General features: G+C 43.9%; 1 protein-coding gene across 5 annotated transcripts in view; it reads left to right on the top strand.

The window, feature by feature from the left end:
• The window catches only part of PEAK1 (pseudopodium enriched atypical kinase 1), an 86606-nt gene extending 77818 nt beyond the window's left edge, over window positions 1-8788 (top strand). For all 5 annotated transcript variants that reach the window (XM_072345081.1, XM_072345078.1, XM_072345082.1 and 2 more), the window contains one exon: window positions 1614-8788. In XM_072345081.1, the coding sequence (XP_072201182.1) occupies window positions 1614-2762 (1149 nt within the window). In that variant the 3' untranslated portion in view covers window positions 2763-8788. The remainder of the gene's footprint in view (window positions 1-1613) is intronic.
• The last annotated feature ends 14995 nt before the right edge of the window (window positions 8789-23783 follow it).

Genomic DNA, 23783 nt, shown 5'->3' with positions numbered 1-23783 from the left:
TTTTTCCGCTTCTCACACCGCGTTGTTTGTAAACAAAAAGCAAGAGGCAGGAAATGCATCTCTCTAATCAGATCTCAGCTTTCTTGTTTCAGTAGATACAGGATGCTTGTTCATGTGCCCGTACGTTCACATGTATTGAACAAGGGCAAAAAGAGAAGTATCCAAAAGCTGTCATTGTTGGGCATCTGTGGGATAACAGTGATCCTGACTCTATAATTGGCAGTGATGTGAAGGGTTTTTTTGCACAACACTAACAGTGGAATCGGTAACTTTTTCACCCTGGGAGGGATAGCAGTGATTATTATTGTGTGTTCTGTTCTCCTTGGTGCGGGAGATGTCTTAAATGGAAGAGAAGCCAGAAAAGAGCAACAAGAAGCACAAGGTTAGGAATAATGGTAAGAGTGATGAGGGCTGGCTGTTTTCCAAACGCAGAGCAGTTGCTTCTTCCTGAGTGTAAAAGTTAAATGATGGCAATCAATCGATTTCGGTATCAGTTAGGATAGGACAATCAGATTGATTCAAAGTCAAACAGAATTGAAAAGCAGGGGAAACAGAATGAGGGGAGGTAGATAGAGGACATCTCCCTTCCAGGGTGCTGTAAGTAGGCGTGGGAAGGCATTTCATAGGGATGATCCAGCTGGCAACATAAACAGCTCCAACCTTGTAAAGGTTAAAACGTGCACTTACAGGCTCTGAACAGCCTCAGCGAAGTTAGCAGAACTGTGATTAACGTGCAGCACTCAACACAGATGAGTCTGTTGAACTGCAGCTTTGATGAGTTCTGCCTTAGAACAGAGACCATAACAGAGGTGGTCCAGCGGCTGTCAGAAGGAGATTGCAGCTTCCAGTTGTTATGACAGTGCACGCAATTAATGAGGATAATTACGGTGATCGTGTACATATCAAGATCTTTCTGGGCGGCAATGAGATATAGTTTAATAGAGCAAAATGTAAGAGTGTGCTCAGGATGCTGACAAATGATTGAAAGCAGTTAAGGTACCATTTTCTAATGAGTCTGCTGAGCCACAGCAAATCTCTCCACCCCCCCACACACACCTGACTGAAGAGCTGATGTGTGTTAGCGTGTAGGATCTCAGCTTCCAATTACAGTGGGCAAAGAGCATGCATCCAGTAATTTAGCTCAGCTGATAGGTGGTAACTTGTTATGCCACGCTGAGTCATGCAGTCGTCTGATGTTCGGATATTCTATGCATATTTATTCATAAATGTTATTGCTATTATTTTGTTGTTGTTGCTCAAGCTTCATACAAAGCTGAGGGAAGAAAAGGAAATGAAATTATATGGATAAACAACTGACTGTCTTGTAGGTTTCACTGCAAAGTTACCGTGTATCAGCTGCTGTTCTGACTGGAAGCACAACATGCCTGGACTGTTATTTTCCAGGCAATATTACATGCACGGGGTGAGCTGCTTGCACATATTGATCTGCAGCTACAGATCCGATCCAGTGCAACACATTCATGTGCCAAGGTCAATTCAGTACAAAGTGTTTCAGTCCTTGTATATAGCACCAGGCTGTCGACGCATTACCTAAAGGATATAGAATGTACAAATGGATAGTTTTATCTGTTGTGTTTATTTTCTTCCCCCAGATTTGTAAGAGCAAAGCTAAGGAGTCCCAGCAGTATTATCACAGCCTGTCAATCCGGCAGAGTCTGGCAATCAACTTTAACATCCAACAGGACTGTGGCCATTTCCTTGCTGAAGTGCCGGTTCGTCTCCTTCCGTGGGAGGACAGCGATGCACCAGAGGTGGAAGAAGAGCAAGAAGAACAAGAACCTGAGCAAAAGGACGGAGGGACTCCTTGCAACACAGAGGCTTCTCAAAAGGACAGCTCAAGTAACCAGGGGACCATCAGCAAGCCACGCAGCCGTGTTGTAGTCATCACACGAGAGGTGCCGTACTTAACAGTGGCTGATTTTGTGCGAGAGTCCGCTCCTCGCCACGCCAAAAGCCCAGATTTATATGAGAGGCAGGTCTGTCTTCTCCTTTTACAGCTGTGTTTGGGCCTGGAGCACCTGAAACCCTACCACATCACACACTGTGATCTGCGGCTAGAGAACCTGCTGCTGGTTCATTCTAGACCAGGAGGCAGCCCTCTGAGCTCTGAGTCCGTGGAGCCCAGTCCCAGCTCCGCTTGCCCAGCCAGGTTAATAGTGAGCAATTTCTCACAGGCCAAGCAGAAGAGTCATATGGTAGATCCCGAGGTCCTGCGGGATCAGTCCCGCCTGGCTCCAGAAATCATCACTGCGACCCAGTACAAAAAGTGCGATGAATTTCAGACTGGCATCCTTATCTACGAAATGCTGCACTTACCCAACCCCTTCGATGAGAATCCAGAGCTGAAGGAGAAGGAATACACTCATGCTGATCTCCCCAAGATCCCTTGCCGCTCCCTCTACTCTCAAGGGCTTCAACAACTTGCCAGCTGCTTGCTGAATCCCAACCCCTCCGAGAGGATCCTGATATCAGAAGCCAAGGGAATCCTTCAGTGTTTGCTTTGGGGTCCACGTGAGGACTTGTTCCACACTCTAAGAACATCTTCTAACCCAGCCCGGAAAGATGCTGTACTTCAGAACTGGCTGGACATCAAAAGGACGCTGCTGATGATAAAGTTTGCAGAGAAATCCTTTGACAGGGACTGCGGAGTGATTCTGGAAGACTGGCTTTGTTGTCAGTATCTGGCTTTCGCGACTGTAGACTCGCTTCATCGCATTGTGAGAATCATGCAGCGGCACTAGTTTATAAGACCTGCTGCTTTGTACAAAGCACCTCCAGCCCAGCCCTCACTCCAGCCTGCCGTAGGGCTCACACTTTGAACAAGTGTATAAGAAAAGGCCTAGATGTCAAAGCCAGCAACTCTGAGCAAATAGGTTCTAAGTGGAGAGATTCCCTCCTGTACCCAGTATGACTGAACTTTGCTTTCTTGCCAGGCCTCTTGGGGATTCATTTCATACATACGACTGCATTTGGATCAGACGCTTTGTAACTAGATAGATATCTGGATGAAAAGGAGAGCAAACTTCGATACCACTATTTCTATAACTGCAGTAAGCAAATTGCCCTCCTCTTCTGGGTAGTTTCTGCCATTTCTGTATGTAGCAATGGTTGTGAATAGCAGTGACCGTTAGCAGAGATGGATTAGTTGTAAATGGAAGATGGATGACCCACCTTGCCCCACCGCTTTCATTCCACATCCCATGCAGAATTTCTTCTCACCCGGTCCCCCACAGCTGGACTGGACTCTCCTTTGGTCTGAACCAAATGGATTCTCCTCTTTCTCTTATGTTTTATGCCTTCTTTCTTCCTTGCAGATGAGGTCGTCCTGCTGACTGCACCCATGTCAGCAGGCAGTAAGCGTCTGTGCTTTGTTCTCTTCCCTCCTCTCCGTCTGACACGCTGCCTACTCACGTCCTTTCTAATCTCATCCTTGATTTCAGCAGCGTTGCCTTAATTGGACTGCTATCCTTGGCTTAAGACCTCTGCATTAAAAAGCAGAATATGCACACTTAGTCTATCCTATTTCCCCTGCTTGATTCTCACCAGTCTGGACGGCTGATATACTGTAGCTATAACCACATTTATACCACGAAAATACAACACATGGTGGGCAATTGAAATTCCCCTTCCATCGCAAAAGGCACTAAAGCCTGACTTGAAACGGACAGGCCATGTATAATCTTCTCTGACAATCACTGCTATGAATTGGGGTTGAAAATAACAGCCACCTCTTCTGTTTTATTTTGGTTTGCTCTTGTCGCTTGTGCCATATTGCAAAGTGGGACTGCAATTGGCTCTGCTGGCATGTTGGCAGGAGATAGAAGTGTTTAGAGCTCGTCTGTGTGTAGCTAACAGGCCACATGGAGACACTTTTACTGCAGACACGATTCTCTGAAGGGTAAAAACAAGGGGCAAAAACAGCGTTGGTTAATTATCGAGGGAGCTGTTACGTTTGGCAGCCACAACTAACAGCACCGTGATCCGTTTTTCCCGCAGCGGTGTTTGGCTGCACTTCTCTTGTCTGCTGTAAGCAGCGTGTGCTCGTGTTGTTATAGACAGCACCCTGAAAATGGCACGTTGGCAGAAGAGCTCAGAGATCACTGCAGGCCGGGGCTGGGACTGGAGCAGGAATTACTGAGAACAAGAAGCAGAATCTGAAAAAAATTCAACCTGAAGGAGCTTTGCATTTTTAGAGACGGCTGCTGGCTTCCTCCCCCGACACAGTGGCTGTTTCCTGCAGAACCTCAGCCGTGGAACAGACGATGTGTTTGCTCAGTATTGCGAGGCTCTGAATTGCTCCCCGAATCGCCCTGAAGAACTCGTTTGGATGTGGAGGAACAGGTGATGCTGAATATTCTAACCCAGGAGATGGAAAGCAGACAGCCCTAGTTATGAGCCTGTGCTTCTCTTCTATGGATCTATGTGCAATTCTTGTATGTATTTTGTATAGCTGTATGTTACAGTGTTCACTTTACACACCAGCCTTTACCGGATGCTAGATCTGCAGCCCCTTCCTTAACTTTTCCTGGCACATAAATGCAGCTATCCATGTGTTCCTTTTATGGATGGATGTTTCATTTGAATTGTTAAAACTGTGAGGAATGAATTCACTTCAGCCTTGAAACAAATAGCCACTTTATACAGCGCATGCATGCTTGGACCGGATGCGTGGAAACGGAACAAACAGTCCTGCAGGCTTAAGGTCAGCAAAACTAGCTCTGGATCCACACCATTCACTTGGAGGGGGTGAAACTTCTGTGTTACTCTTCTGGGGCATCTCTCAGAGCTAAGCTGAGTGCTGTGGAAGCCTACATTGATTGTGCTGTAGTAGGTAGACAGTCTCTGTGACCTCTCTCAAGACTTTCTGAAACTTCTGATGATTATTCCCGTGTTTGATTCAGCTGTATCAGTGAAGGATCAGGCATGGAGAAGGGTAATATATTTTCACATGATATGTATTTTTTCTTTCTTTTCTTGGCAAGAAGGTAAGGATGGCGGCATTGATGGGGAAAAAAAAGACTGTGCTTTAAAAGCCCAAGTGCAATGTATGTAGCTGAGGTGCTTCGCTACATCAGGAAAGAAAGTTTCTATACTACTGCCAAGCAGCTTGTAGAAGGACCTTTACAAAGAGTCACACGCACGTTGGGTGCAGCCCTGCTTTACCTGGAGACAGGAGGGCAGCGCCCTCACAGCTTACATACACCGAGCATGACAAGCCATGTGCATCCTATCTGCTAGCTGTTAGTCGCAGTGCTGAGCTGAGAGTAGGCCTTTGTGTTCTCTGTGGTCTGGTTTGTGTTTGTTTCACGGTGCCTGCGTGCACATAACTTCCACCCAGCTCATGTAGGCTGCTGGAGCAGTTCTTGGACCACTTGTCATTGCAGGGGGCTCGTTCCTTGAAGCCAGCAGGTTTCCATGTTTTCAGAGTCACTTTCATGTCAACACGCACATGCAAAGTTGAATTTTGAATGTTTTACAAGCAAACGTATCTAATGCAGCTGGTCCGAAGCCTTTGTATCTCTAGCTATCTTACTTTCTGTTTGTATTTTTTGTGACGAACCAATACTCACTTTAACTCTGCAGTATAATGAGCATGGATAGATGTTCACTACCCATCCCTTCTTGTGCAGCACTGGGTAAACTTTAGCAATTTGTAATGTTGTGTGTGTTTTTCCTTAGAGAAGTCAAACACGATCTGGCCTGAGGTTTCCCTTTGGGGAGCTTGAGGCTGACTTTGCAGGTGTGCCCATAACTCTGATGCTGGTGATGGCGATGTTCGTGGTGGTCCTTCGTCCTGGCAACAGATATTGCCTCATAAATATCCGAGAATGTATGCATTACACTGATTGTAAACAGACCCTAAGAATGCTACAGCATAATTGCGAAGCAAAAGGAAAAAAACCCCTTCTGTTTGCAGTTGAGATCCTGTGTATGGCAGGAACAAAACCCCTGGCTGTGCATGCTTTAACTCACACGGATACGTGCACAGATCTTGAATTTTTTTAAGCAGTCGCACTTTCAGTTGAGCTCAAGAAATAGGAAGAGCTGCAAATCTCAGATAACAGTATTGATTGTAAATATATATTTTTCTATTAATAAAAGCTGTCATTCAGATATTTTTATCATAAACTCTAAAGAATTTTTTTCCAGTGGAGCTGACTTCTGGAAAATCACGTGCTTGCTTGAGGAACTATCATGAGTGGTTTCCGATCTCATTAGAGCCATTAAAACCCTCTCCAATGTTACAGAGAGGGCGCAGTGATTGGATTCACAACATTTAGTGCCTTGTCCAAAAACTAAAACGAAGCCCGTCAGTTGGTGGAAATCTGATTCTTCTTGTAATAGCCCAATAAATGATACTGCCCACGTTAAGATGCAGGAGAGATTAATGAATGAATGAATTAATTGCCGTACTTTGTACAGTTGACCTATCCAACAAGATCTGCTTCTGAAGTTGCAGTTAGGTGAACCAGTTCCTCTGAGTTGCTTGTAGTACAGCAGAAACCTGGTTAACAACCAAAACTGTGAGCTTTCAGGTCTGGAGCCGCATCTGCACAGGGAGAACAGGACGAGCCAATTGGTTGGTTAGACTGACAGCTGCATCGAAACAAGCCTAATGCTTTGACAATCTGCTGCACAAGCTCAGCTCTGGGAGATGAGGAGCTGCGTTAGGTTGGAAGGAGCAGTGAAGGTAAGGTGTGCTGGTCCCCAGGGCAGTAGTGGATGTGCTGCACACCACGCTCTGTGGATGAAATGTACACCAAGAGGGCTTCTGAGAAGCATCCTCCTTGAGGTGTTACGGAGGGTGGGTTTGTTCTGTCTTTCTTACATTGGAATTATTTATTCCTCAGATCTGATACGGTCATAACCAGGTGAATATAAACAGGGTCTATCAGCAAAACCTTACCTAGAAATTTTCAGGAGTGAGGGAATCCGGAATCTTATTTTAGAGCCTCAGCAGTGTCCAATACAGAGGCCTGGTCTCTCTTCAGTATTCAGTCGTGATGAAACCAACAGCTTAAGCTAGGATGCTTTGTTGCTGGCCTGCACAGGAACACCCAGCATTTACTTAAACACTCCACCTTAAATGCTGTGTGCTCCACGCATCCCAGCAGCCCCCACAAGGTATGAATGGATCATTTTGACGTTTTAACACAGAGGAGTTCCAACAGAACAGGAAAAGATATTATTTAAATCAATCAGATGTGTGTTAGCAATCGACCACTTAGAGAATTGATTCAGCGGCTTTGCACCGTAGGGCCGTAACTTTAGCATATAGAAATAGTGTTTGCTGCTGAATTAAGATGTATCTGTTTCCCAGCTCTTGTGCTGAGAAACCCCACTGAAGTTAATATATTTTGTTTGTAATAACAAATTCATGTGGAAATGTAAATTAAAGAGTTCTGGTTTTATTTAAATCAGTCGCAGCATTTCTAAGGGTTACGATGGTAACTGAATCAGACCATTCAATGCAATTTCCTTTCCTCTTTACTCCAAACAAGAGCTAAAACGTGTATCTCTGTGCAGGCAGTGCATGACCATTGCTCAATGCTATAGCTCCTGTAAAACCTACAGCACAAAGAGCCCCTCGGGGCACGGCACAGGAACGTGATGGTGATGCGGTTATGCAGTGACGTAACATCAAATTGGGGAAGAACTCGGGTTTTTAATGCCTATAATAATGGACCTGTGGAGATACCCTGTAAATGATCATCTGGATCCCAAACACATTAAGGAACACAAAGAAAATGCTTTTCAGAAGAAATCCTGGTAGGTGTTCCTATGGATTTTGCTGTTCACCTGGGTGCAGTGTTAGAAGGATGGTGGTTTTGAGCAGGCAGAGAATGTAATCTCAGTAATTCCCTGTAAGCCTCCTTGGTGCTCCACTCAGCATTTAGTTGGGAACCACAGAATGCTTTCAGGTCAAGCAGAGTCACCAGTCAGGAATGAAACACTCGGCATACCTGTACATAAGCGTATTCCCACTCTACAGAATGTGAGGATTTGGATCGTACTTCAGATTATGAAGATTTCCTTCTCCATAAACCCAAGGGGAAAAGTTCAGGGATTTATGAGAACCTGGAATTTATTTTTTTTAATGTGGAAGAAATATACGTTCACGTATATACATAAATATGTATGAGTGTGTGCAGGCACATTTATATGTATGTATGTATGTATGTACATGGGTTTTTGTATCCCAAAAGTATTCTTTGCCCCCTTTAATCTGAAAATATATTATATATTGTGTATATAATATATACTTAAGGTTGGGTAGGTTTGAATACGGTTGTTTCCTAAGTAACACCTCTTCAAAACTGGCTCGGGCCTCTGTTTCTTTATCGTTTGGCTTGTTGGGATTGGAAGGTTTTGCACTTGAAATCCTTGGGTTTTTTTCTTTTCAAACTTGGTTATGCTGAGCATCTGACAGTGTGTTCTGCTCTTTAATAGAAAGGGGGGGAAACTATTTTTAAATTGGGGGTTCCAAAATGGATCGTCTTTTATAAGCGAGATTTCTTTCAAATCCCTGGAATGAAGGGATTTGTTTTTCTTGAACTCCATTCTTGTGGGTGATTTGTACTTGGAATTCCTGGTTGCGTTGCTTTATCTGGTGCTTCATATCAACATGTACACGTTTTTATATAAGTATATAAACTTCAAGCCTTCCTTTGTGATCAGGGGCGGTTACACTCTGGTTTGCTGTGGTACTTTGCTGTGTACTCTGTGGCATTCATGTTACTGTGTAAATAAACTAGTTTTATTACACTCCAGCAAACGTCACCTTCTCTCATTTTCCTTCTAGGCAGGTAGCTTAGAATTCGTGTTGCTGAGGAAAATGAACGAGGCGAGCTGAGAAAAAGATTGTGCTCCACGCAACGCTGGCTGGTGGGCAGCAGCAGATAGGAGTGAGTGCTGGCAATGCAGCTTCAGGTGATGAGCAGCACCCGGTGCCTTGGGCTGTGCTGCAGTGGGGCTGGGATCCCTGCTCCCAGCACAGCCACCATGCTGCTGGCATCGCTGCATCCGGACCAGTTGCAGCAGCAGATCACAAAGAAACCCTACCAGCAGCTGATGATGATCAAACCACTGTCTTGGAAGGGAGGTGACCTGACATGTTAATTGCAATGGACACAGCACGTGTCCACACTGGGGAGACCATTGTCACTAAAAAGGCTGAGCCGAAGTTAGCAATTTCTGTGGCATGGACAGGGCTCAGCTGACCCGATGGGAAGGAGTAAAATGGCTCTCAGGGAAATGTTTGTATTCTGTGACCGTGTAGGATGCCTTCAAGGCACTTGCCTGCGGTGGAATTCATTTTGTGTCTGATCTGTTACCTTGAAGCATACAGCCTGATGCAGGGCCTGTGAAAAGCAGATGGGATCATACGTATCTTCCGTGCTCGTGCAGACACTTCAGCAGCAGTGAGATGAAACAGCTCAATTTGGTACCCGGCCCTGATAAGCAGCAATGGTAGCTGCAGATGCTAATTTATTAGCATAGCACAGATACATCGGAGCAGTGCTGTGGTTCTGCATGACAATCACACTGCTTGTAAGTATTCAGAACAACCCAACATCCTGAGGGCTCAGTTCTTGCCAGAGCTCCGCTGGCTTTGTACAGGTAATGTCATCCATTTCGGTGGGATCAGAATTAGCCTGCTCTAACTGCTGTGTGCCTTTCACACCCATTCCTCAGACACTGTTTCAGAGCCTTTCAGAACCAGCAGAAGCTGCAGTCCTTGTGCTTCGGAAAGTACAAAGCTGGCAGACTGCAGAGATGTGAGTAAATATGCGACATCTTTAACAGCCCAACCTATTTTGGCTTTGCCAGAATAATCCCTCTTCAGCTGAACAAAGTGCCACGTACTCAGCTAAACAGGGTCAGATTATGGATGGAGGATGGAGGTGGGTTTCTTGCTATCAGTTCATCTCTTTCAGATGCGAACACAAGCCAAGTGAGGATGGTGTTTATTGTCTGGAAAACAAGACATTGGTGACCACTGGGAGAGCAGCTGTGGGACTGTGGAACAGATTTAGGAGTATTAAATCAGGGAACAAAACCACAGCCAGTGAACGTTATCTGACAGCATCTTAACTGTTGCATCACACACACTTACAAGACCTGTTTGTTTTACTGTCAGCAGGGTGTTAGTTTGTCACATTGCAGCTGGCAGAATCAGGACATACAGCTACTGGAAGTAACTGACAGTTATTTAAGGTAAAGCCACAAAACCCTCTACTACATTTTGTACTCCAAAAAGGTGAGGAATGGGAGCGAGGAGCTCATTGCAAAGATATGTACCACTGTCTGGTTGTTGTTTTTTCAGTACCAGCCAGTCTTATCATAGTCCCTGTTCAACAAATGTGAAGCTGCTGTCTCAGGCAGTTGTGTGGTGTCTTATAGATGCTGGAATGTGCCGTGCCGCCGGCATCACCTGAGGCAGAGGGATCCAGATAGGTCTGAGCACTGCGCAGTCATCAGCGCCATGAAGTTCAGCAAAGGTAAATGCCAGGTTCTGCACCTGGGTTGGAGTAATGCCAGGCACAGGTACAGACTGGGAGACGAGTGGCTGGAGAGCAGTCAGCAAAGAGGAATCTGGCTGGTCAACAGCAGGTATGAGCCAGCAGTGTGCCCTGGCAGCCTAAAAGGCAAACCACGTTAGGGTGCATCAAACACAGCACAGATAGCCAGTCAAAAAAGGTGATTTCCCACCATTGGTGCAGCTTCACCTTCACTACTGCATGTAGATCTGGGCTGCACATGAAGAGGATGTTAAGGTCCTGAAAGTGTCCAGCTGTTCACTACAGCTTCCTGGGGAGGAGAAGTGGAGAGGGCAGAGCTGGTCTAGTCTTCCTTGGTAACCAAGGATAGGGCTTGTGGGAATGGAGCAGAGCTGCGCCAGAGGAGCTTTATGGTAAGTGTTGGGAAAATATATACCATGAAGGTGGTTGAACACTGGAATGGGTTTCCTAGCAAAGTGATTGATTCTCCATGCTGGGTAGTGTTCAAGAAGCATTTGGATAATGCCCTTAATAATATGCTTTATCTTTTGGTTTGCCTTGAATTGGTCAATCAGTTGGACAAGGTGATCTCTCAAGGCACCTTATAACTGAACTGTTATTCTATTCTACTGTACCCTGATCTGTTCTGCTGCTTTCTGAGGCACCTGACTTGGCACCTTGGGGCTGGGCAGAGCCCATACTCCTCTGCTTTGCAGCACGCTGCCATTTAAAGACAAATGCCCCAGGGGCAGACCTAATTATAGGTATTAATGTCAGATCCTGTTGGTTTTTTTTCCCTGTTTCATTGGACTCGTAATGATCTAGATTAACTGCAATGAACAGCAGAAGATTAAGAAAAAGAAAGTTGGGTGTTTTGTTTGTTTTGTTTTCCAATAGTTTATCTGTAAGAAGCAAACTATTAGCTTTGCAGAATGCAAACCAAAATGCAAAAGGACATAAAAGTTCTAAAGAAAATGGAGAATTGCATCAAGATAGATAATAAAATCATCTGAGTACCTACACAGGCACTACATTGATATCGAGTCACTGCTGGAGATGGGCCAGTAGTCTGCCCACATACAGCCACTATCTCAGCCATCTAAAGAAGAATGCCCTGTAACCTGTGGAGCTAGTTATACAGCTTCTGCTGTCCAGGAGAGCAAGTTTCCTACCAAGCTCTCTCCATTTTATTACTGAAGTGAGGTTTATGCACTGCATGACTCGAGGTCATGCATTTATGTTTGTGCAGACGCTATTGCTGATGCTGCTGTCACAAAGGTTTGCTTAGGCTTGAGACAAGGAGCAACAAGATATCAGATGATGTTCCGGGATACCACATGACAGGTTTTTTTATTGCACTAATTCTAACTGTTATAATACCATCCACTGGTCCATAAAACCCAGAGCTTCGCCATTCCAGCCACTTTTGTAGCAATGAATCATTCAAATCATTTCCTTGTGGCCTGAAGCACTTCCCTCCACGCATCTCAGACTCCAACATCTCACTCCACAATAACCTCAGCCTGCAGTCCTACCCTCCAGCCCTACCCTCCTCACAGCTGTGAGATGGTTTTGGTCTGTGTGTTTTTCAGCTGGTACGGCACAAGCTGAAGGAACACAAGTAAGGATGCGGGCATTCTGTACAAAGGTCAGAATCCATCTTACCTCGAGCCCATCAGCGCCCTGTTTGCTTGTCCCGGGTCGACATCTCTAAGCTCACAGCCTTGGCTTTTGGAAATTCTAGATGTTCACACTAGACGGTGTCATTTATTTGTCAGTGATGGGGATTAGCCTGTGTTTATTCACCTCAACATTTCCTTTGCTGTTCTCATCTGCATTTCCAAATCATTCAAGTCCATCTGGAGTCTTTTACAATCTCCTGCAATTTGTGCTCGTCTTGAAAATATCTCACTTTGTGATTAATCGCTTCCTCCTGCAAAACAGAATTGGAAACATTTTACTTAGACTGGGTTTTGGACACAGTTGTCTGTCTTCTCTAAAGGATTTGTACTCTAAAGGATTAATACTTGTTACAGAATTTTTGCTCTCTGTGATTAAGAAGGTTTTCTTTTTTTCCGTCACTAGAAGTAACGTAGGAATACAGTGTGAGTGTTGTGCTGAAGGGGAAAAGGATGCGAGAGTTCTTAAGCATCTACTGTATCTACTTGCATGCTCTTCACCACTGATTCATAACTGTCCTCTGTGACTTGGGAGCCTCCATCCATTTCCATCTATCTCTAAAGATTTTTATAGAATTACAAATCAACTTCATCAATTTTAATAATGGCTGCTTGAACAAGACGATAACAAGATTACAAAGCCTCTAAAAAGAAAGGAATTCAAAGCTATAGCACTGGACTAGCAGACCAAGCTGCTCTGACATCCATTTCAGCCTAAATAAGCATCCAGGTTTAGACTAGAACTTTGTGTTCTCTACCACTTCACAGCCTTCTCTCTCCCGGTGCAGTGTCAGTGCCTGTGTACTGCAGGAGCCTTGGAGCATTCCTCCTGCTTGGACCCCAGCACTACCAAACAGCCTGACTTACAAGGAGGCAATGGAAAAAGGGCCTCGTTAACATCAGTACGAGTCCAGAGTTTGACTCCTTTGGCACACCATTAGAAATGTGTGCATCAGTCTACGGGCTTCCTAATCTACTGCATTATTACCCTGATGGCTTTAAGCAGTCTACTGCAAGCTTCAGAGTCTTTGTGTGGTTAGCACATGCCATTTCTGTTACTCCCAAGAGGAGCACGGTCCCTTCTGTGACAGAATATGGTATCTTTCATTACCAACTAAAACGGAGCTCAGTAAGAGCTCTGGGAACATAGGCAGAGAATGAGGGCATACTGGAACACAGCAGAACAACACCTTGTAAACCATTTATTTCCTACTGAGTAACTTGCAAAATAGCAAATTGTCAAAGCTTTTTCTTCTGCTTTAGTCAAAAGGCAGACTCCTAACAGCTTGGGTTCCTTCATACTGTGCTGGGTACTGTTCCAGTACCGATGCACTGGAAACATGCCATCTGCTGAGCAGCAGACCATGGGCTCCATTCAGCCTGATCATTCAGGAGCAGACACAGGGGAGGTGGGTGGAAAATAGCCAGTCCCAGTCTCCTCTGGAGCTGTTGGCTGACAAGAAGGGCTGTCATTCCAATGGTATTGCAAAGTTATACAGAAAAGACAGCAGACAATAAGCTACCTACTTTAGAAACGTTTTCAAGGTGGTATTTTAAGAAATAAGAAAGATGCATCACAGTCCCCTTAAAGTATATTTGTGTCAGCTTCTGTCAAACACAGTCAGAGCTGGCAGCCCTACGTCTGGCAGCTCTCAGGCTCCAGAGAGCTGAGGGCCTTATGAGATAAGTCAGCCCAGGAGATCAGAGAACTGGCCAGTAAGTGTGACTGGTGACTTCCCTGTGAGCTGGTATGAAGCAGCTGCAGAGCTGCTCCACGTTACTCAGTGTGCCTTGTGCCAGGAGTGTGCCAGAAATCCATCAGCTCATCCTCAACAGAACCTGCTGTGCCAAGGCAGTCCGCCCTCATCCATCCAGGCATGTCCCCCGATGGAGGAGAACTTTAACAGAGCTGAATCACAGATGCAGCCGATACACCGAACATCCCATGAATGATGGAAAGTGCTTTGATTCTCCTACCAGCTGAACAAAGAAGTGGCTTCACACACAGAGGCAAAAGTCTGGTAGCTCACAAGCCCCAGAACACACTGGACAAGAAGAGTCACTGTTCTTGTGGGCTACCAGGCAGGCAGGTTTCTGCCTGCATTTACAGAAACAGCAGGCTGGAAAAGATGCAGCCAGAGTTCAGTGGAGTTACGCCAGCTTACGCTGCTAAGCATATAGCCTATAGATCTTATTAGTAAGTTTAAATAAGTCGAAGAGGAAATGACGTTAAATTTACCATAGACCTCATTCTTCTTGGAATTCTGTCAATACTCTCCCTGCTGGGCCAAACCTGTCACCCATGGTGGCGCATCTTTGAGGCTCGTGCCAATAGCAATCACTGGCAAAACAAACCTTCCATAATATTTCCTCTAACGTTGCAAGTGTTTGCAAGGCTGCCTTTTCCTTTTACTCTTTTCCTTTTCTCCTTTGATTCTTTCCCAGTTTTTTTCTGATCGGTTATTAACGAAGTGCCAGCTCGTTGTGGTTTTGTAATCAGATTATCTGGAAATACCTGCCTAAAGCAGTCAACGCTGATTAAAAGGAAGGGTGGCCATCGTGTTACTTTTAATATGAGTGATTTAGGTCTGGAGGCTGAGACTGAATTACAGGAGAGCTCAACTTAACGAGGGATTGAATTAAATTAGGAACACCTGATGGCAATATTTCCTACATCTCCCAGTTGCCAAAAGAAGACAGTGGCAGGGTTGTGAATTTATGCTATCCCCTCAAAAGGAAGGAAGAGCAGCTTGTTTGAACTGCTTCTGGAAAGCAGGCCTTATCCCCAATCTACTTAGATAAGCGCTAAAAAATCCATAGCAATTTTGAAGGGGGATATAATGTAATAGAACAGATCCTATCTGACTAACAGCCACAAGGTCACTGCTAATTGCTTATTTCATACAGCTAGGCTGGATTTCTGATGCTCTATTTGTTAGCTCACACCCATCTGCATACACAATTGCTGTGATAGAGAGAATAGGAGACATGGGTGCGCAGAGCTTCTGAAAGCAAAGTCACACTGTGGTTGCAGGCAAATGTAATACGGTCTTCCAGTTATTAAGTCTGAGTGTTAATAATTGTATTTTTCCACACTTCCCAACGTGTTGTAATGGAGGGTATGATACGGTAACACTTGACTAGTTTCTAACTTAGATGCATTTACCAGTTCTAAGTAGCACAGGAGATTAATACTTCAAGCTTGCTCTATGAAGTGAGCAGTCGCTGGGCTCAGAGCGTTGTCTAGACTGAACTGATCTCCACAGCTTTAAAAGTGGCCTCTGTGATCCTACTTATCCTTCTAATCATCAACAATCCCATTGCTGTTCCTGCCCTGAGTCCATCACAGGAGTGCTTGTGTTGCACTGCATTCCAGTGAGATGCTGAACTGCTCTTGAGAAATGCTTCAGCTGACTTCAATTGATTGTTTATTACCTCCTGACAGTCAGTGCTAATTACACAGCTGAGAAAATTGGGTTGTCCTTTTAGCCGTTCTCTCTCCCAGAAACGTAGAAATTGGAATTTTTGATGACTTGAATTTCTTTTGTACTCTGGCTTAATGTGTGCAGAGAAAAGATTATTCCTTCCAGTATGGCTACATGCGAGAGCCTGCCTTACAAAAGCAATCAGCAAATCAAGAGGAAAATCTTGGCATCCTGAAGTTGTGACCTAATTCTATCCTTCACTGTTTCCCCCTCTCTCCAAAACATCCTAAGTTCAAAATAGCTGCCCTTATTCAGAACAGTTCTCCTTTCTGCTCAAATAGGTCACTTAGAGAACGCAGGCACTAACTGCACAGAGCCTTCTGAAGCACACAGCTGCCACGCTGCCCACCCGAGCAGTGCTCAGCCAGCCTCTGCAGTGCTTTACAGCTCTGGAAAAGGCCTTTCTTCTGGTAAATGCAGCTGCATCTTATATCAAACAGAGTGATGTTTCCCTGTTGATTTGAAAAATCGATTGGAGTTACAGTCAGGAAAAGGAGCCAAGTTCAGTATGCAACTCATTGGCCTCCAGCTGCAGAGAAATCCCCGTCGTGCACACAGCAGATCTCTGGCCTGGCAGTGCAGATGCAAAACGTGGCTGCACTTTGGGTGGAGGTGTGCATTTTACAAAGTGCTTCTTTTTGTATTTAGGGGACCGAATGTAGATTTAGAGTTCCACAGGAGGCCACAAAGCTGCGCCAATTCCAAATGCCTCAGAGCCCCGTTTGTGGAATGCAGACAAAGAATATGAAAGGAACAGATGTAACATATTCTTAGGTATGTGGTGAATGTCTCAGATGGTAAAACAAGATGGTAATGAGCCTAGGAACCCCTAGGGAGTTAAATTACTTAACTATAAGGCCTCATCAGTCAGAAGCTTGCAATAAAAGGCTGCAGATCCCTGGCAAAGCTGTCCGAGCAGAGACCAGCAAAGGGCTCCCTCACACCAAAGGTTCCGCTATCCCTGCATGTGGGTTAAAGGGAACGCTTGTTTTCCTTGAGAAAATAGCATTGAGATTCCTGTTCTTTTGCACCTCTCAGGTTGCTGGGAGCACCGTACTCCAACTGCCAAGAGAAAAGAGAAGAAAGATCCCTTGTGTTCTAATATATATGCACCTGTTTGCTTCAGCAGAACAGGTGAACTGCTGGCACCCTACTGCTTCTCACCTGCAGTAATGACTGCTTGTGGAATAACCCCATAGGCTTTACCTAGAGATGGACATACAACGATGTTTCCAAGTCCATAGGCAATTCTATGGGGGAAAAAAAATGTACTTTCTGTCTGAATCAAAGGAGATATGTTTTATTTTATGCTATGGAAACTTCTGTAAGTAATACAGAGATCCACAGCAGCTGAGGTGATTGCCTGAGGAATTCTGATATAGAGGCTTTCTGAGTTAAAAACATAAAATAGCCATCAATTACGTTGGGTTTAAGATGAAAGAGAACTTTGCTGGAATCAACAGTGGTGTAACACACTGGAGAGCTGAGTTCCAGATCTTTTTAGTTGCTCTTTGCTTACTAGAAAACTGAAACCTCTTGGGGTCCATGATTAGACTGCACAAAGTCTGTATATCCACAGTGAAGACACCTAGGGATGATGGTTACAAATGGATTACCCAGTTCATCTGTTCAGTGGAGCATCCCTTGATGGATACCACAAGGAAAGCATGTTCGGATAGTAGGACATGAGGGAGAAGCCTCAACCACAAGCAGATTATCCTGTTCATCGTCACAAATAACACTGCAAAGGCCACAGCCTGGGAATGGGAATGAAGGTGTGTTTCTGCATTGGTGAGGAAGTTGTACATGGCAAGGAGAGCCAACGTCTGCTGGGGGATACTGGCTGACTCACCTCTACAATGCAGCAAGGTCCATAAATCCCCACTTTGGGATCCCATTGGTTTAGAAGCCACCAAATGGTGCTGCACATATAGATTTTAAAGTCCTTAGTCTTAACGTGGGAACATATGTGGTCTTTGAGGAAATACTTCTTTTTTGTTGTTTTTTTTTTTGAGGCCTTCCCTTAAACAAAAGAGTTAATAAAGGACTTTCATGTACTAAAAGAAATCTTTAAAAGATATGCTAGCAAGGGCCTTAGGTTTTTCAGATTAGAATAGCTACAGAATAGCAAAGTATTCTTATCCACTGTTAGTATAACACTGACACACTCTGTCTCTTCGGCATCTTTCCTCTGCAGTGCTGTGACAATCCTGCTTTATTAACCGAGCATCTTAAAACAATCAGCACAGATATTCAGACTGTAGATTCCTCTTTTTCATCCCCCTCTAAAACAGGGGTTCTCGTTACTATAGACGTTAGAAGTCACTTGCACTAGAGCTCTGAACATCAGAAGGTGAACGGAAATCGGAGCGCTGGTTCGAGTCTCCTTGAATTTGTTAGAGACGTCCAGTAGATGGCAGCAAATGGCACTCCAGGGAGCGACATACCCTGAAGGTGAAAGCCTGCGAGCTGCTAGCACGCACTCGGTGTTAGCAATTACACGGCTTTTTTTCTTCTACCCATTACGAGCTGCACTCATTTATTTTGCTCCATGCAGAGAGAACAACGCCATAGGAGATCTTCACTGTGTTGTACTCAACTGATGCATAACGCGGTAAAAATTTAGCAGCACCTTAAAGTAACTTGTCATTTTCTTATAATTTATAATTACTCGAATCATTTATTCGCCCCAAATTAAAGCTATTGCTATAGATCCCTTTGCATAAATCATGACGGCCATTAAAAATAGTTTCTGGAGGAGAGCAATTTCTTATGGAATGAAGGTCAATCTCATTAGATCACTGTAGCTGGTATCCTAATAACATCCTGCTAGAAACAAGGTATCTCATTACAGAACTTGTATTTTGTTTGAAATATTAGGCCATCATTAAGCGAGCACTAAAATACACATAACATTGGATGACATAAGTTATTCGCCTGAAAGATTGCCCTGCGGTACTACACAAAGCTGAACAATTTCTATTTCTTCTAGCTGGGTTCACCTACTTGACACCAGTTTGCTTTGTTGCTCCTCCTGCGGACTGAGCCTCGGCTGCCTTGCTTACCTAGAGTGCTGATCTTACAGTATGACTTGGCAGACTACAGCTGGTAAGGAAGGTGTTTAATTTACCTGAATTTTAAGGAAATAGTTGAGGAAAACTAAGCATCTGTCAACTGAGAGGAGAAAAAAAGGAAAAAGAGACTCTTACAGAGTACAGACATAAGTGCTGGTTTGTAACCAGTGCTTACAAGTTCCTGTCCCTTTAATTATCCTACCCATTTGGAAATGGTTTCCCCCATTTTTCACTCTACTGGAAAACCAGGTTTGGCTGTTTGTTATATATCCAAACACTACACCACAACACTTAACACCTGGCGGCATCTGCTCCCAGCCAGCCAGCAGTAACCATAAAGACAACACCCTGACCATTCAGAACAGGACAGGCAGGATATCCACAGGAGTTAGCCCAACTAGTACAGTAGGAGCCTTCCAGAAGCTCCAGGCTTCCTAGAGATCATCTGAACATTCACAATATGCTTGTGAAATAAACCGACCTCTGAAAACTGACAAAAATTCAGAAAGGGAAGTTAAGGAAATTTTCTAGTACCATAAAATTAGTCCAGGCAAGATTCTACCTTTGGAGTATGGCTTTCAATCCAGTACCCTCTTTCCTCTCAGTGTAATAAGGTTACCCATTAGTAAACTGCAAAGATCTTTGTTAAAAGGTGTGTGTAGAAACACAGGTGCTAAACCCTGGAGCAGCTCCTTTCAACCACAGGTGGAACACAGGGAATAGTTTGGTAAGGGTGGGCTGTGAAAGCAAAGGCAGCCCAGCTATCTGGTCTGACATTATAGCTTGCTTTTTAGGGACAGGGCTGTTTTTTATTTCAAAATTAATCAATTTTCCAAATACCAGCTAAAAAGATGAAATATTTTAATGATATTTTCTGCAAGACAACTTCAGCTGCAGATTATATGCCATAATATGACAATGGTACTTGGTGTCCTACGCAGGCAGGCCACACAACACCTTATGGAGATGCCTGAGGGCTGTCTGCTGGGTATTCCCCAAGTCCCTGTGTACCTCAAGCCATGCCCTCAAGGTATGCCACCACATACCCAAATGAAGCCATGTCCATCATGTAATGGGGGCACAGGCTGGATGATGTGCCCAGACAGTGCTTACACAGGCCAAAGTGTAAAGGAAGCCTATTTATTTGATTTGTCTTTCTGCCTGTCACTGGCTTACGGCTTTAATGTAACATCAGTGTTAAAATCTCCTGTTTTCTGTGTGAAATATGGGCTTAGAAGGTAAAACATGCACTTAAATAGCTAGGGTGACTTGTGAATTACTGCTGTAGAAGGGAAAAGACAATACAGGCATAGAGTATGTGCAAATAAACAGGCAGAGCACAATACAAAGAGCACAAAAATCTATAGCATTTCATCTTAACAGATGAATAATAAAATAATAGAATCATAGAATGGCTTAGATTGGAGGGGAGCTTAAAGACCATCCAATTCCAACCCCACTGCCATGGGCTGGTTGCCATCCACAATATCAGGCTGCACAGAACCCTATCTATGGCCCTGAATGCCTCTGCTGATAGGACATCACAGCTTTCTAGGCAACCCATTCCAGCACCTCATCATCCCTGAGTAAAAATGATATCTTCCTAAATCTAACCAGATTTAGGTACCTGATATCTAACCTAAATCTCCCCTCTTTTATTTTAAAGCCATCCCCTCTTGTCTCATCACCATCAGACTGTGTTATACACTCCCTTCAAGTACAGGAAGGCCACAGGAAGGACTCCTTGGAGCCTTTCTCTTTTCCAAGCTAAACAAGCTCAACTCCATCAACCCTTCGTCACAGGAGAGGTGCTCCAGCTCCAGCCCTGTGATCGTCTTCATGGCCCTGAAATTTGAACTGAAAAAAACCACCCCAAAACAGTAAGTGATGATGGTTTCTATTAGATTATTAAACATGCTGTTTACAGCATGTTTGATTTGTAATGCTGGAACTGGGTCGAAAGACTAAGTCTTTCATCATTCTTGGGGGACACGTGGTTTTAGTAAATAGCTGTAACTGCACTTGGAACAACAAGACATCATGCACAACTTCGGCTAAGTGCTGCAGGCAACAGTAACAGTTTAAAGATTTAAAAGAGTTCATCTAGCCAAGCAGCTAAGCTGCTTCTCTATGACTAATACATGGGAAGAGGTCCCTCTGGCATGTGATCCATTTCATCTTCTCTGCCTTCTTCAGGATGGAATGTACCATCTTTTCATTTTCTATTGGTTCCAGAAGCAACCTGGGGAGGCGGGTTTCATTTCCAACCAAGGTGAGACAAGCTGTAGAAAATATTGGGAAAGGTGAAACACATTCCAGGAATCTCAGGCACTTGGAGAGTGAAGTTGAGGAGCACCATTGCTGAAAGCAATGACACAACCCACACCTGCCCACTGCTCATTTCTGCCTGTGCATGGCTCTCGCAGATGGGCCAGTGCACACAGTCTTGGGGGACCATCCACTGAAAAGACTGGGGAACACTCCAAGTTAAAATACAACTTATTTTTTTCTTTTTCCTTCTTTCTTTTTTTTTACCATTCTCTGCTCCTGCCTCTTAGTTGCCATGGTTACACAAATACTTATGCTGGCACCTTTGTTAAGGCCACGTGAAGATGAGTTTTGAGAAGTGAGAAGCCTCCCAAAGACAAAGGCCAGCAGCAGCCCCCAAGTCTTGCCCCCGCTCTGCAGGAGGCAGCCCCAGCAGCAGTGCTAGGCCAGCACCCCACTGCTGGCCAGACCATAGCTCAGGTGAACTGAGAGGCAAACGTTTACCTCTCAGTTTGCTTTGAGAGAAAATTAATATATATATTTAAAAAAAGAAAAGCCTCTGTTATTGACAAGGCAGCTGGGATCTCTGCCCCCACCCATGCTGGTTTTTCCCTCTTCTGGTCCTGTGGGAGGCCACAGAGTCCTAAGTTTATTCCCACAATAATTTCAGAAATTCCCACAATTATTCAGAAACCAAAGCCATGACAGTTCTAATAAAACAAGCATGGCCCACAACAAGCAGAAGATGGAACTCATGTTACTCTATTAGTAATCCAGCCATCAGGACTAGGTTAGTTTCCTCATACTGCCAAGCTCCAGCCCACAGATAATTGCCTTTAGTTTGATTTTAGCCAACTGAGCTGTGATTTCACCCACTCTTCAGACTTCAGGTTAGTTTGAAGTTAGAAACTCTTCTACCTTGACTTCTTTTAGATGGAACAACTCAGATCTGAGCTTATGACTGGGTATTAGATTCTGAAGTCCTATTGGAGGCAAATCCTAACAGTAAGAGAAACCTTCCCAGATGAACTAATGCCAGCTAACCCAATGATTATCCTTCTGCACTCAAACACACTGTAAGCTTCAGCTGCCATTTTTCTCTACAAAGAGGTTAATAATTTCACAGTTCTTGCTACCTGTTTTCTCAGCAATTTCACATTATGCCTTCAGATCTCTGTGAACTGATTTGTGTCCTTCTTTTTTTCTGACAATGCACTGCTGCTTATAGCTAACAAAGAAAACAAATAACACTTGCTCACTTTTTGAGCATCTCCTCATAGATTTTTTTTCCCTTGCCCGCATGCCTTTTTCACCAGATTGAAATGAACATTTTTTTGCAAACAAGCCATTTGGGATTCAGAGTCTCCAAAAAAACACATCATATTGTCAAGCCTGTTAAAAAATGTCACAGAGAAAGCTGTGGCAAGTTTGTAATCTATACCCAAGAATTCAGCCACCCACTTTCAATGCATTAAATGTTTCTGCTAGGTCTAATTTTTCTTAAAGTAAACAGGGCTCCATCACTAAATTACTTAGTAGAACAGGTAGGAACAGGAGATTATTTCAAAGCTGAAATACCAGTTATTTGCACCAGACGTAGTGTGGTAACTGAAATTAGAACACTGTAAGACAGTACACATAGCAGGAAACAAATGGAACTGGACATAGTTTCTTCCTAGTTTTGTAGGCGTAAATGAATAGCTGAAGATTAGGCAAAAGGCCTTTAAAATTCTAAACAAGGGCACATGATAATAAAACCCAGAATCACCATCCAGTCTGAATATGAGTGACCTCTTCTCCCACAGTAAGTCAAATTCTCTTATAACAAAAATTTGACAAATAGCCATAGATTTGGGGAAGTTCCATACAGCAAAGTCATCTAAGAGTAATAAAGCAGTAAAATTAAATACAGGGAGTATCTGTGGCTGTCATGGGAATTAAAACTAAGACAAGTAAAGTCAAGGCTGCCCAGAGTTTATGCTGAGTAGGAAACTCCTTTGTTAAGTTTAAAGTCACTGAGGACCTCACATCTCAGATGTTCAAAGCTAGAAAATAAATAAACAATGTATTTATTTATAGGAAACTCTTAAAGAAATGATGGGTGAAAGGTGCTGTTTCATGAAGAACTGAAGGTCAGATCAATTTGGGAAAAAGCAAAGTGTTTTTAGAAGTACTATAGGACACAGAACTGTAATATGAAAACAGCACAATAAAAAGCAAAAGTTACAAAACAGGATCACACCATAAATGCCAGAAATTCACTGCAAAGCTGTCATAATAGTGCAAGCAAATTTGAGCATCTCTTGTGTATATAAATTAATTTTTAGAGACAGAAAATGCTCTGATAAGACTTGCAAGACTGAGAAGTTCATCCATGAGCATATAAGGACTTGCAAAGAAAGCTGAAAAAAAGACTTTCTATCTCCATGGTATCGGGGAACTGGTTCTGATATAACTTCTCATAATTGTAGGAGGAAAAAAAGCTAACTTTGCTACCATGGAAACAGAACGGTGCAACGTAACTGGTGATTACTTGTCTCCCTTAACAAGACTGATCCCTAACATGTTAAGGCCCTCAGTAACATAGGTAATTTCTTTCCACCTGAGAAATAAATGTGTTACAGTAGGGACAAGGGGAAGCTATTCATTGAGCTCACCAAGCGTGGGGAGAACAGCTCAGGAATGACAGGTATTTCTGGGAGAAGTGAGGGACTGCAGAGTGGAGGAAGGGGATAAAAGAAAGATCAAGAAGGA

This window comes from Excalfactoria chinensis, chromosome 10, assembly GCF_039878825.1.
Source record: "Excalfactoria chinensis isolate bCotChi1 chromosome 10, bCotChi1.hap2, whole genome shotgun sequence".
Lineage (NCBI taxonomy): Eukaryota > Metazoa > Chordata > Aves > Galliformes > Phasianidae > Excalfactoria > Excalfactoria chinensis.
The sequence above is the reverse complement of the archived record's forward strand: the minus strand, read 5'-3'. Positions and strand labels throughout refer to the sequence as shown.